This window comes from Myotis yumanensis, unplaced genomic scaffold (assembly GCF_028538775.1).
Source record: "Myotis yumanensis isolate MYYU_CA2020_CCGP unplaced genomic scaffold, mMyoYum1.0.hap1 SCAF_2, whole genome shotgun sequence".
NCBI lineage: Eukaryota > Metazoa > Chordata > Mammalia > Chiroptera > Vespertilionidae > Myotis > Myotis yumanensis.
The window spans coordinates 3,150,920-3,163,337 of NW_027223753.1; the positions used below are offsets into that span (position 1 = coordinate 3,150,920).

At 65.2% G+C, this 12,418-nt stretch overlaps 1 protein-coding gene across 1 annotated transcript in view; it reads left to right on the top strand.

Moving 5' to 3' along the window:
• ESPN (espin) overlaps positions 1 to 12,418 on the top strand; it is a 27,856-nt gene continuing 15,438 nt past the window's right edge. The window contains 7 exon segments of the mRNA XM_070403973.1: positions 1 to 282; positions 284 to 295; positions 3,013 to 3,206; positions 11,192 to 11,378; positions 11,491 to 11,637; positions 11,639 to 11,674; positions 11,806 to 11,937. Of these exon segments, the coding sequence (XP_070260074.1) occupies positions 1 to 282; positions 284 to 295; positions 3,013 to 3,206; positions 11,192 to 11,378; positions 11,491 to 11,637; positions 11,639 to 11,674; positions 11,806 to 11,937 (990 nt within the window).

The following is a 12,418-nucleotide window of genomic DNA, read 5'->3' on the forward strand; positions in this document are numbered from 1 at the left end:
ATGGCCCTGGAGCAGGCGCTGCAGGCGGCGCGGCAGGGCGAGCTGGACGTGCTGAAGGCCCTGCACGCCGCGGGCCGGCTGGAGCCCTCGCTGCGGGACCCGCTGGACGCCCTGCCCGTGCACCACGCGGCCCGCGCCGGCAAGCTGCACTGTCTGCGCTTCCTGGTGGAGGAGGCCGCCCTGCCCGCCGCGGCCCGGGCGCGGAACGGCGCCACCCCGGCCCACGACGCCGCCGCCACCGGCCACCTCGCCTGCCTGCAGTGGCTGCTCTCGCAGGGCGGCCTGCAGGGTGCAGGTGGGTCCTCGCGCCCCGGGCCTGCCCAGGCTTCCCCCCCAAGAGGGTCTGGCCTGGAGCCCCCTAGGCTCAAGCGTGTGGAGCTGGCACCTCCCCACTGCACCTGCGTCAAGGTCCTCCCCAGGGCCAGGGGTGAGGTGGTTCTTGGGTTTAGTAAGCACCAGGGCAGATGCTCGTCAGCACCCAGGTGATGGGGACCCAGGGGGGCCGGGTGGGTGGGGCACTAGGGTCTGGGCACAGAATCAGAAGCCCAGGAGCCCCCTCCCCGTCCCCCCGTCCCCCTCCCACCAGGTCTGGAGGGACCGGCCAAGCCTTACAGCTACCCCAGGCTGAGAGGCAGGTGACCCCAAGGCCAGGGCGTCTTCCTGCCCCAAGGCCCCACCTGGTCTCTGGTCCCCAGGCTAGTGGACGCCTGGCTCCTTCTGAGCTGGGGGAGGAGGCAGCTCAGGCCCTGGTGTAACTCCTGCTGGCCATAGAGCACCAACAGGTACTAGGCCGGGGCTCAGGGGCGCTCTGCCCCCCTGGCGCTGCCAGTCTACGGGGCAACACACAGCAAACCCACAGGCTAAGAGGTAAACCAGGTACCAGCAGGCACCGCAGGGCCACGCGAGGGGGAGCCTCAGGGAGCTGCTTGGGCGAGGTGGCCGGGAAGGCCCCGGTAAGGAGTGACTGAGGAGGAGGAAGTGCCAGGTGACGATCACACAGTTCCCAGCACAAGGAGCAGGGAAGTGCCCAGCTCTTCGCTTACACCTTCCTGTCCTGGCGGAGCGGCAGAAGGCCAGTGTGGGGAGAAGGGTGAGGGTGGAGAGGCCACCGGGGCCCGAGGGTCTCAGAGGCTGGAGAAAGGAACCTGGAAGCTATTCTGGCCACTGGGACCACTGGAGGGAGGAACCAGGACTTTTGGGCAAGACCACTGGGTTCCCTGGATGTGGAAGAAGAGGCAGAAGAAGCAGCTGAGCTGGCGGGCTGGGCCCTGAGGGTGCCCAGACCCCTGCCCCCTCTCTCCCCTCAGGATGGCACCCCACACACACACATTCCGCCCCTTCCTGGGAGATGGCCCAGCCTTATCTCCGGCTCTGTTATCAGAGTTCCTGGCACGTGGCCCCTGCCCACTCTTTGGGGAGGTGGCATGCCTCCCCGGTCCCGGTGTCCAGACCCTGGCCGGAAGCCTGCCTCGCCTCTGCAGAGGAGGCAGAAGAAACAGGTGGCCTTGTGCCTGGCTTATCTCGGCTCCCGCCCTGGAGCCCCCGGGGGCGGAAGTGGTGGGTGGGGGGAGGTTGGCCTCGATCCTGGCCCTGCTCAGCCCAGAGAGATAAACAGATTTAGGGTGCCGGCCACAGAACAGGAGCTGAGCTCCAGGGACAGACAGGCCAGAGCCTGTCCTCTTCTTACTGCCACCCCCACCCAGAGGCCAGAGCCAGCAGGACCCCCGGGAGCTGCAGGCCCCCAGCCCCAAGGCCAGGAGGAACCAAGGGCCTTTCTCAAGAGCTGGGCTCAAAGCATGCTTCACCGTGGTCCTGCCTGGGTCAGCTCTAGCCCTGTCCCCTGGGCTCAAGGGACACACTGAGCCAGACTGGTCCCCACCTGGGCATTCCAGCACACAGAGGCCCTCAGCAACACCCTCCATCCTGGGTGTTCACTCCTGCTCCCTCTGCCTTACTCTGCTGCCCACCTCCCTCCCCGGCCACAGCCAGTCCACCTGCGCCTGCCCCTCAGCCTCGAGGACACCAGCCAGCCCTGGGCTCATCCCTTCCAGGCCCTCGCTTCTGTTCACCTTTCTCACAGGAGCCTCTCCTCCCACCGCGGCCACACCTGTGCCCACCTGTGCCCACACCTGGGTAGAAGGCCCCGCTTCCCCAATTCTAGTACACCGTGCCGACCACTCACTACTGCCCAGCCAGCGCCCTCTCCCCTCCGTCTTCCCACGTGCTTGACGCTGGAGCTCGCTCTGCTCCCAGAGCCCGTGCCCCCGCCCAGCCCGCCAGCCAGCCTCTAGTCTCAGGGCCTGTCCTCACCCAACACGAGCGCAGCCCCTGCCCCCGGCACCGCCCCCACGGCAGGTACACCCGGCGGCTCACAAGGACACATCGGGCACTTCTGACCATTGCCCCCCGCCCCTCCGGGGTGCCTGGGAGAGGGGCTACCACCATTAGCTGACTGCCCCAGGCCCTGCCCACTGCCCCACAGGGCAAGAAGGCAGCCTGGGAGCAGGGCGTGGGCTGGGCTGGGAGGCGGGGGCAGTTCTCTGCACTGAGATTGGGTTGTTAGGGGTGCACCAATCTGGAGAGCCCTTCCCATGTGACACGGGGGGGGGGGGCAAGGGTTGGATGCAGAAGGTGCCCCCTGACCCCGATGCCAACCTGGTGCAGCCCCAACAGCCCATCTCCCTGGCCCAGCAACTCTTGCTCCCTCACCCACATGTCCCTGAGCACCTGGGTGCCGGCACAGGTCTCGGCCAGACCCTGGAGCGCCCGCGGGGACAAGCGTGCCGCATCCTGAAAGCCTGTGTTGTGCGGACACCTCAGTCATGGCCTGCAGTTCTCAGAGAGCCCACGGGGCATGGCATGGCTTGGTGGTGCCACTTTGGACTGTAGTTCAAAGCAGGCCCGCTAGGTGCCCGAGGACAGAGCTGCCCCCTGGCCGGAGGGATGCGGGAAGGGCCTGAGCCAGAGACGGGGCAGGACAGGCTGTGGGACTAACTCGCTCTCTTTCCACAGGACAAAGACAATTCTGGTGCCACAGTCCTGCACCTGGCTGCCCGCTTCGGCCACCCCGAGGTGGTGGACTGGCTGCTGCGTCACGGCGGTGGGGACCCCACCGCAGCCACAGACACGGGCGCCCTGCCCGTCCACTACGCCGCCGCCAAAGGAGACTTCCCCTCCCTGAGGCTTCTCATCGGTCACTACCCTGAGTAAGGACGCCCCTCCTGGGGTCTCGGGTGGGGCTGCCAGGGCTCGGGGTGCTTGAAGTTTGCCATCCCCTCCGGCATCTGGGGAGTGGCCGCGCCTGGGGCCAGAGGGCCAGGCCAGAGGCGGCTCCTGCCCAGCCAAGATGTCTCCCCTCCTGGCGGGCTCACTGCCACTTGCCCCAGGCCCTGCAAGCCTGGGGCATCCAGCCCAAGGTCCCTTGCTCCCCGGGGTGCTCCCAGCCTGCAGGGTGCTCCCTCCAGCCCCAGCCTCATTGGCTGCTGTGCTCATTTGCAAGGCTGTTGTAAATCCGGGTTGGGGGGTTGGGGGGGGGGTAAGAGCATTTCCTAAACCCCCAGGCAGGAAGGCGATGGAGGAGGAGCCATGGCACTTACCCAGAGGTGGAGGGAGAGGGCTGCCCGCCCAGACTCCACCCCCCAGCCCCACAGCCCCCTCGCCAGGCCGTCCACAGGGCAGCTGGTCATTTCCTGTGGCCCTCAGCCCATTCCCGATACTGAGGCTCTGGCCTCCCACACCCAGGGGCCTCTGCTGAGTGGCTGGGCTGAGGAGTGGCTGGGCTGAGGGGCAGCTGGGCTGTGGGCTGGGGCTCCCCGGGGCGGGGTGGGGCAGGTGGGAATGGGGCTCAATGCACAGCAGGGGAGTCGGGGGCGGTCCCGGGGAGGGAGGGAGCCAGGTCTTGGGGCGCAACTGGGGGAGACAGGAGCCCTGTCTCATCGGTCACTACCCTGAGTAAGGACACCCCTCCTGGGGTCTCGGGGTGGGGCTGCCAGGGCTCGGGGTGCTTGAAGTTTGCCATCCCCTCCGGCATCTGGGGGGTGAGCAGCTCGGCTCCCTGCTCAAGATGGGGGGCTGCCTGAGCAGGTGGGAGCCCGCCAGGTGGGAACAGCCTCCACCCCCACCAGGAGATGTCTCCCGGGGCGGGAATGGGGCTCAATGCACAGCAGGGGGAGTCGGGGGCGGTCCCGGGGAGGAAGGGAGCCAGGTCTTGGGGCGCAACTGGGGGAGACAGGAGCCCTGGGGGAAAGCCATCCAGACACGGTCTGAGGGGGGGCACCAGTGGCCCTGGGCCCTGATGGGTGGGGTGACCTCTGTCAGTCCAAGTGGGCGCCTAGGACATGAGCGGCCTTGGAGGACCCAGGCACCAGGCGAGAGGGTCCTCCCCCTGACTCACTCCTGAGGCACCTGCAGGGCCGCCGGCCACCAGGGAGCCGGCAGGGGCGCTGCCCATGGCCTTGGGCAGGGTGGCCGCAGCGGCAGCCTCGGGCCCCGGGCACATTGGCATGGGTGTGGGCAGCCCTCAGACCCGGCCGAGTGCAGGGACCTGGCCGAGCAGGAGGTTCCCTGGTCTGGTCAGTGGGGGGACCAGCAGGTGTGCCCTCAGACCAGGGGCCACATGTCACGGGTCTGCACCACCGTCACGTGAACTCTGCTCCTGGACAAGTTGGGGTTCGGGTCAAGTTGAAGGTGGTGGGATTTAGAGCAGGAGGCCCCAGAGATTCATGGGAACGGCTCCCAGCCTGGCACCGTCGGCACCCGGAGGTGGGGGCTGGGAGCAGCCCCGAGACATGGCCCCGCCGAGGCGACTCCGATGCTTCTGGCCCCTCCCCTCGAGGAACAAAGAGGACACAGAGGTTTTGCGAGGGGAGGGACAGCCATGGCCACCCGCCTGCACCCACCAGCCTCCCCTTCACCCATAACGGGCCCCAAAGCCAGGCTGGCAGTGAACTGGGAGGGCCCTGCCCACCCCTGGGAGTGCTGAGGAGGACCTTGGGGGGCACCCCAGGCTGAGCCCCTCCTCACCAGGGGCCTGGGGAAGGCTCTGGCTGTGCCAGGGGACAGCCTGGGGGCTGAGGGCCTTGGGGACACTGACCCTCCCAGGCCCTGCAGGTGTGGCCGGGATTGGTGGTGCCCGCTCCGGCCAGGTGGCCTGGACAGATGCGCTGCCAGACCCCAGGCCACGTGAATCTCGGGGAGGTGACAGAGGGCTCGGCTCTATCCTGCCGCCAGCAGCATGTGTCCTGGCTGATAAGGAGGTGCTTTTGTGTGGTCCCCAGACAGGGCACAGGCAGGAGGGGTGGCTGGGAATTGGGTGGGGCACTGCCAGGAGAGGGTGTAGACCAGTGCCCACCCAGCTGCCTGTGGAGATGAAGACCCCTGCCCCCCCAGCCTGGGGAGCCTGGGGAGCCTGGGCAGGGAGCTGGGGGGAAAGGCTGGGACGGCTCTAGGCTGCAGGGCACAATCAGGGGCCCAGGCAGCCGGCTGGAGGCCGCAGCGCCGCCCACCCGTGAGCCTGGCTGCTGTGGCGCCTGTGAATTATTCACAAGGGCTCAGCTCTCCCTGCGGGGGAGGGAGGACGGCTCCCAGACCTACCGCAGAGAAACCCGATCCCACCCAGGGAGCTGTGGTGGCCTTGGGCCATGGCAGTGACAAGCTTCGAAGGAGCAGGAGGGCTGGACGGTGTCCGGGGAGGGCCCAGCCAGTGCCAGGCTGCATTAGGGGGCATCAGAAAGGGCTTTCGACCCCAGGAACACCCTGCACCCCCACCCCACCCCCTCCTCCAGTCTATCCCAGCCCATTGGTCAAATTCTCCCAGAGGCCAAGGAATGGCCCCAGCAACCTTGGGGGCTGCTGTCCTGGGGACCCTCCCTCTGAGCCCTCTGCAGAAAGAGGGTCCCTAAGCTGGAGGCACAGAGGCTGACAGGAGCTGGGTGGGTCGTCCCTCCTGGCCAGGAGCATGAGTGGCTGGTGGTGGGGAACCAGTGGGGACAGACTGGGAAGTGGGGGGAGCAAGGCTCTCAGGGCGCCTGACCACCTGCCGGGAGGGTCCTGGGGCCCAGGAGCCACCGTGCTCATCCTGAAGCTGGAGGGAGGCCGGGCTCAGCCAGGGCCCCCTCCCCCCACCTGAACTTCAAAGCTGGGAGCTTGGGGGTGGGCTCTGGGCCTAGGTCAGAGATTGGAAGTGCCCTGGCCAGGAGCCAGGAGAGGCTAGTGTCTCCCAGAAGCTGGCACCAAGCACCAGTCTGAGCCTTACAACCACCCCAGGCAGCGGCCCTGTAATCACCCATTTTACAGATGGGCTCACTCCACTCTGTGCTAGGCGAGATTCTAAGTGCCAGGGACACTTCGCTGAACCAAACAGATGTGCCTGCCTCGCGGAGTGACAGGTACAGAAAGGGCGTCTCATGGCCAGCTGCCTGCGGAGGTCCCCTGGCTCACTGGGTGGCCTTGGCCACCCCTCTCGGTTCTGTCTCCCACTCCCTCCGGGCCTTTCAGGTTTGCTGGGGATCCCTGGCTGCTTCCACAGCCCCGCTGGAGGGGTTCAGGCAGCCCCCCATCTTGAGCAGGGAGCCGAGCTGCTCACCCCTCAAGGACCCCAGGGACTGTCTCGCTCTCCCTTCGAAGGCCAGAGGCTCTGCCTGGGCCTGGGTCTGCCCCCTCCCCGCTGGGCCTCTGTTTCTGCCACAGGCAGTGAGGGTTCGTTTATTCTGTTACCCGCCCCCCCCCCACCCCGCCCGCCAGGTCTACCCTGGGTGTTTGCTGAGGTCCCTGGGCAGCAGGGCTGGCACATCCACGTTGGGCTCTGAGAAAGGGGGGGGACCTGGTGAAATAGGGGGACCCCTCTCAGTGGGAACAGCCTCCACCCCCACCAGCAACACCCAGTCCAAGCCGTCAGATTTGGAGCCCGGCGGCTCTCCCTGCCCTGGCCCTGCCCTCTTCCTGCCCAGCTTGGCGCACCTTTGGGGACCCGTCAGTCTCCCCATCACTGACAGGGAAGCCGCTTCCTTACACGGCCCAGCGACCCTCACTCCGGTCCACCCTCCCCTCCAGCTGCTCTCCCATCGCCTGCTCTGCTCCAACAGGCCAGCACCCTGTGGCCTTCGCCCCGGCTGTTCCCTCCACTCAGAGCTCTTCCCCACAGAGCCCCTCCCTCCTCAGGCCTCTGCTCCTCTCCCTCTCAGGGCGGCCTTGAGCTCCTGCAAACTGTAATGCGCCCCACGCACCACACACACTCCCTCCCCGTCGTCCTACCTCATTTCCCGCACCCCCCGTGGCCTGGCACTGCACCTGTGCACCCCTGTGCACCCCTCTGTCTGCCTCCCGACCAACGAGAACAGACCTCGCCTTCGCATCCTGGGAGCCAGCGCCTGGCAGTAGTACGTTTTGTTAACTGGATACGGAGTCCAGAATCCAGCCCTTGTCTGGCTCTCAGCAGGTGAAGGTCAAGCCGCCTGGTCCATGCACAGACCCTGAGTGGGCAGAGGTGGGGAGGGTGCAGACCCCAGGTCTAAGCTGGAGAGATACGGGCCTCGGGGCCAGGCCGCCTTGGAGCCTGGGAAGTAGATGAGCTCACCAGGGAGGAAGGGCACTCAGAAAGGAGGCCCTGGGGCACCCCGACATTTGGAGGTGAGGCAGGCAGAGGCTGAGGGCCCAGCACAGGCAGGTGTTGGGGGGAGGGGCACCGTTGGGCAGTAGCACCTCCAGGGTTGGTAGCATGGCCCAGCGGGTGGGCGCGGGATGGCAGGTCACCCTCCCCTCAGGAAACACAAGGTTGCAAAGCTTCCTCTTCTGTTCTCTCGGAAGGGGCATGGAGAGGCCAGACAGTTATCACGCCCACTTGCCATATGTGGAAACTGAGGCTCAGAGGGTAAAGAACGCACGGGCCCTGTGCAGTGAGCTGCAGAGTTGGGGGTGAGCAGAGGCCAGGGCAAAGGGTAGGGGCTGGGAGGGGGGATTCCCTCCCCTCCCCCCCAGGTGGTCCCTGAGGCTAGAACTGGATGAGCTGGATCAGGGTGTCCCCTGAGACCCCGCCCCGCCCCTCTAGGCAGTGACTCCTGCTTGGTGAGGCCTGGGTGCCCCCAGCCAGCAGTGCACCCCCCAGGGACACAGGGAGGAGGGGCCTAAAATGTAACAGGGCACCAGGCCGTGCTGAGGGCTCTGAGTGTGTCTCCCGGTTGGATGCCGCCTCCACATCACGATGGCTTTGAGAAGCCATCACACAAGAGGCCAGACCTTGGCACAGCCTGGAGGGCTCAGCCAGGTCCTTCCCGCACCCAGGTCCCTCTCTGCCTCTCTCTCATTGCGTGATCTTAGCCTCACTTTCCCCATCTGTAAAAGGGGAGCAATGTAACACCTACCTTCTAAGGCCACTTTACAAGGACAAGATGAGAGAATGTGTATCATGCTCGTCACTGTGCCTGGAACAGAGAAATCATTCAATAAATGGGACCTGCTACCACTATTATCAATGATGATCATTGCTGCCCATTATAAGTCCATCTCTCCGTCTCAATTCATCCTTCATCTCTTAATGCTCTTGCAGATTTTTATAGCACGAGGGAACCCACCTCTCTGGCCTCTGGGCTGAGGTAGAAGAGGGTAACAAGGCTGGGACCCCCTTGGCCACCCCAACGAACCTGCCCTATGTCCTGGGGTCTCGCAGGCTGGAGCTGTGCCTCCAGAATGGGGACCCTGAGCACAGAGGCTGGAGTGCTAACAGTGACGGTGACGAGTTGAGCATTTACTGAGCACGTACTATGCACCCGGGACTCCGGCTGAGAGCGCCAGCCAGTGGCGCTCCCTCCTGCCTGGGTCCTGCTCCGTGCCAGCTTCTCAGGCCGGCTGGGCACCCCCGGGTCATGGATACCTGCCAAGGGGGGTTGCTGGGAGGGCAGGGCTCCTGGCAGGTCTGGCTCCCGAGCTGTGTATGTGCCTCAGGCATCCCCAGAGAGAGTCCTGTGGGCCCTGGGTGGGGGCCCCCTCCAGCTGTCCATCCCCAGGACCCCAGCACTCACTGTGCCTTGGTTACGGGGTGAATAATTCAGGCCACTGAGTGTCGGTCGTGAAATATTAAACAGGCTCTTACTGACGCACCAGCATGCGAATGCATGTGTGGGGGCGACGCTGGCACTGGGGCGTGGAGGCCAGTGGCCTCCGGCCAGTGTGTGGCTGAGATGAGGCATGGGTCTCTGTTGCCGTGTGTGCTGTGTCGGCCCCTGGGCACCACTCTACCCCTGACGCTGTGGGGTGACAGAGGGCAGCCAGGCATGGCCCCTGCTCCTCCCCAAATGTGTGAAGTGCTGGCTCAGCATCAGCCCCAGCCAGTGGCAGCTGTGTGTCTAGGGTGGACGGTCCACACCAGGAGGAAGGAGCGCCCTGGGGTCAGGGGTCAGGGAAGTGGACAGAGGCCAGGGTTTTAGGGACAGGGAGAAAGACATCAGCTGGGCGTCGGTGGAGGGAGTAAGATGGAGGGACCAAGTCATGTTGGCAGTGACAAGAGGGGGAGTGAGTGGGCAGATGGAAGAGGAGTGGGCGGCCTGGTGCCTGTGTGAATGGACAGAGGGGCTGGGATTGGACGAGGGAGGGAGGGCGTGGATGGAGGGGTGGAGCGTGGGTTTGATGAAGTGAGTGGATAGATGGGTGGATTCTCAGGAAGAACCGCACTTCCTGGGCACAGCGTACGAGCGCACAGCCCCTACCCTGAGCTGAGAATCACTAGGGCTGTTGGTGGGCAGCTCCTGGGTCTGGGCCTAGATTGTGGTTCCACCTAGTGCCCAACTCTGGTAACTGCATCCTGGGCTGTCCATGACCCACGGTGAAGTCAGGAAAACTGAGGATCAGCCAGCAGCCCTGCCAGCTCCCCTGTTCCCAGCGGCACTCCAGCTTGTGGGGCGAGTTCCCTGTCCCCCAGTAAGGACCCTCTGTGGGAGCTGAGGGGCAGTGACAGGTGCAGTCGAGGGGATACCCTCTCTCCACTCGCTGTGTGCCTACTGTGTGCCAGGTGCCGCATGGCACAGACAGGTGTGAGCTCACTCACACCCACGTGCAGCTGTGTCGCCTCAGGCCTGTCACAGCCTCTGAGCCCCAGCTGCCCCTCTGCCGCTGGGAATGCATCGGACCGCAGGGCATCCAGTGAGGGCCTGCCTGCTGACTTCATAGCACAGCCACGGGGAGGGCTCAGGGGACGGTGGCCATCCGGAGGGTTGCCAGGCTAACAACCAGGATATCCAAACGAATTTTCATTTCAGATGAACAACAAGCCACGTTTTAGTATAAGTATACCTTATACAATATTTTGGATACACTTATAATTTTTATTTTTAAATATTTTTTTTATTGATTTCAGAGAGGAAGGGAGAGGGAGAGAGATAGGAACATCAATGATGTGAGAGAATCATCAATTGGCTGCCTCTTGCACGCCCCCTACTGGGGGATCGAGCCCACAACCCAGGCATGTGCCCTGACCAGGAATCGAACCTGGGACCCTTCACTCCACAGGCTCTATCCACTGAGCCAAACCAGCCAGGGAGATATATACATATAAACTTTTTAAATGACTTGTTTATCTGATATTCAGACTTAACTGGGCATTCTGCGTTTTACCTGGCAACCCTACCTTTCTGTTCTCTGGGAACTCAACCTTCTGAGGGAGGCAGAGGCCAAAATCAGTTATGTTCAACCAGGCAAGACAGGTGTCCCCGGAGTGGGGCCAGGGCAGTATGGGGCACAGGGGTGAGAAAGGCCTGCCCTGCCTGGGAGAATCAAGGCAGGCCTCAGGGAGGAGGGATTTGCCCTGAGTCTTAAAGAGCGAGGAGGAGGGAAGGACATTCTGTAGGAGAGAGAGGCAGTATGTGTGGGGCTTGCAGGGACAGAGGGTCGGTGTGGCTGGTAGGGAGGGAGAGGCCAGGCCAGGCCTCGTAAGGGGTGGGCTATCCACCGAGGGCAGGGCCGGGCTCAGTCCCAGGGTATTATAGGAAGGAAGGGCTGGGGGAGGAGGGGCAAGCCAGAGGGCCCTGAGGCGGGCTGGCACAGGTCTGAGTCCAGAGGGAGCCAGGAACAGCGCGGCCTAGTGACTAGGCCCCCTGCGACCCACCCTGCCAGCCCTCCAGGGTCCCCGGAAGGGACGAGGGTCTTTGGAAGGCCTCGCAGGGGGCGGGTGCTGAGAGCCTCGGTGGGTGCTTCCTGCTCGCAGGGGAGTCAATGCCCAAACCAAGAACGGTGCCACGCCCCTGTACCTGGCGTGCCAGGAGGGCCACCTGGAGGTGACGCAGTACCTGGTGCAGGAGTGCGGCGCGGACCCGCACACGAGCGCCCACGACGGCATGACCCCGCTGCACGCGGCGGCACAGATGGGCCACAGCCCGGTCATCGTGTGGCTGGTGAGCCCCAGGCCGGGGCCGGGGGGGCGGGGCCTGCACGGGACGGGGCGGGGCGGGACCAGAAAGGGCCGGGCGCCCAGCCCCTCCCTCTTTCCCCGCCCCGTCCCGCCAGGTGAGCTGCACCGACGTGAGCCTGTCGGAGCAGGACAAGGACGGCGCCACGGCCATGCACTTCGCGGCGAGCCGCGGCCACGCCAAGGTGCTCAGCTGGCTCCTGCTGCACGGCGGCGAGATCGCGGCCGACCTGTGGGGCGGGACCCCCGCTGCACGACGCCGCCGAGAACGGGGAGCTGGAGGTGAGGGCGGGGCCGGGGCGGGGCCGGGGGCGGGACGGGGCGCCCTCTGACGGCGCCGCGCGCTCAGCACAGCCCTGCCGGGCGCGGGCGCGGGCTAGCGGCGGGGGGTCCCCCCCTGCGTGCCCCTGCAGTGCTGCCAGATCCTGGTAGTGAACGGCGCGGAGCTGGACGTCCGCGACCGCGACGGATACACGCCCGCCGACCTCTCAGACTACAATGGCCACAGCCACTGCACCCGCTACCTGCGCACCGTGGAGAACCTGGTACGCCTGGCCGCGGGGGGGGGGGGGGGCGTTATCGCACCCTGAGCCCCGCCCTCGCGCCCCCACAGGTAGGTTTTGTTCACCCTTTTGGCACCGAGGAAGCTGGAGTGCAGGGACGCGAAGCCCCTTGCCTGGATCACACGGGGAGTAAGGGTCCCAGGCCACTTCCCCACATGACTTCTCAGCCGGGACCACTGGTCATGGAGGAGGGGGCGGGGTGTGGAGGCAAAAAGTCAAGAGAAGGAGGACCAGGGTCGCCCTGACTGGGGCGAAGGCTGGGAGAAATCACCGGACACATGCGAATGGCACAGTTCGGTTCCTTCAGCTGCCACCGCCCGCATGGATAGCTCATTTCCTTCTCGCCACCGTCCTCTGAGGCAGGGGTGTCAGTGTACCCATTTCAGGGTAAACTGAGTTTCAGGGAGGCCAAGGCTCACACAGTACTAAGTGGTGGAGCCCAGTGGCCGGGCCTAGAGCCACC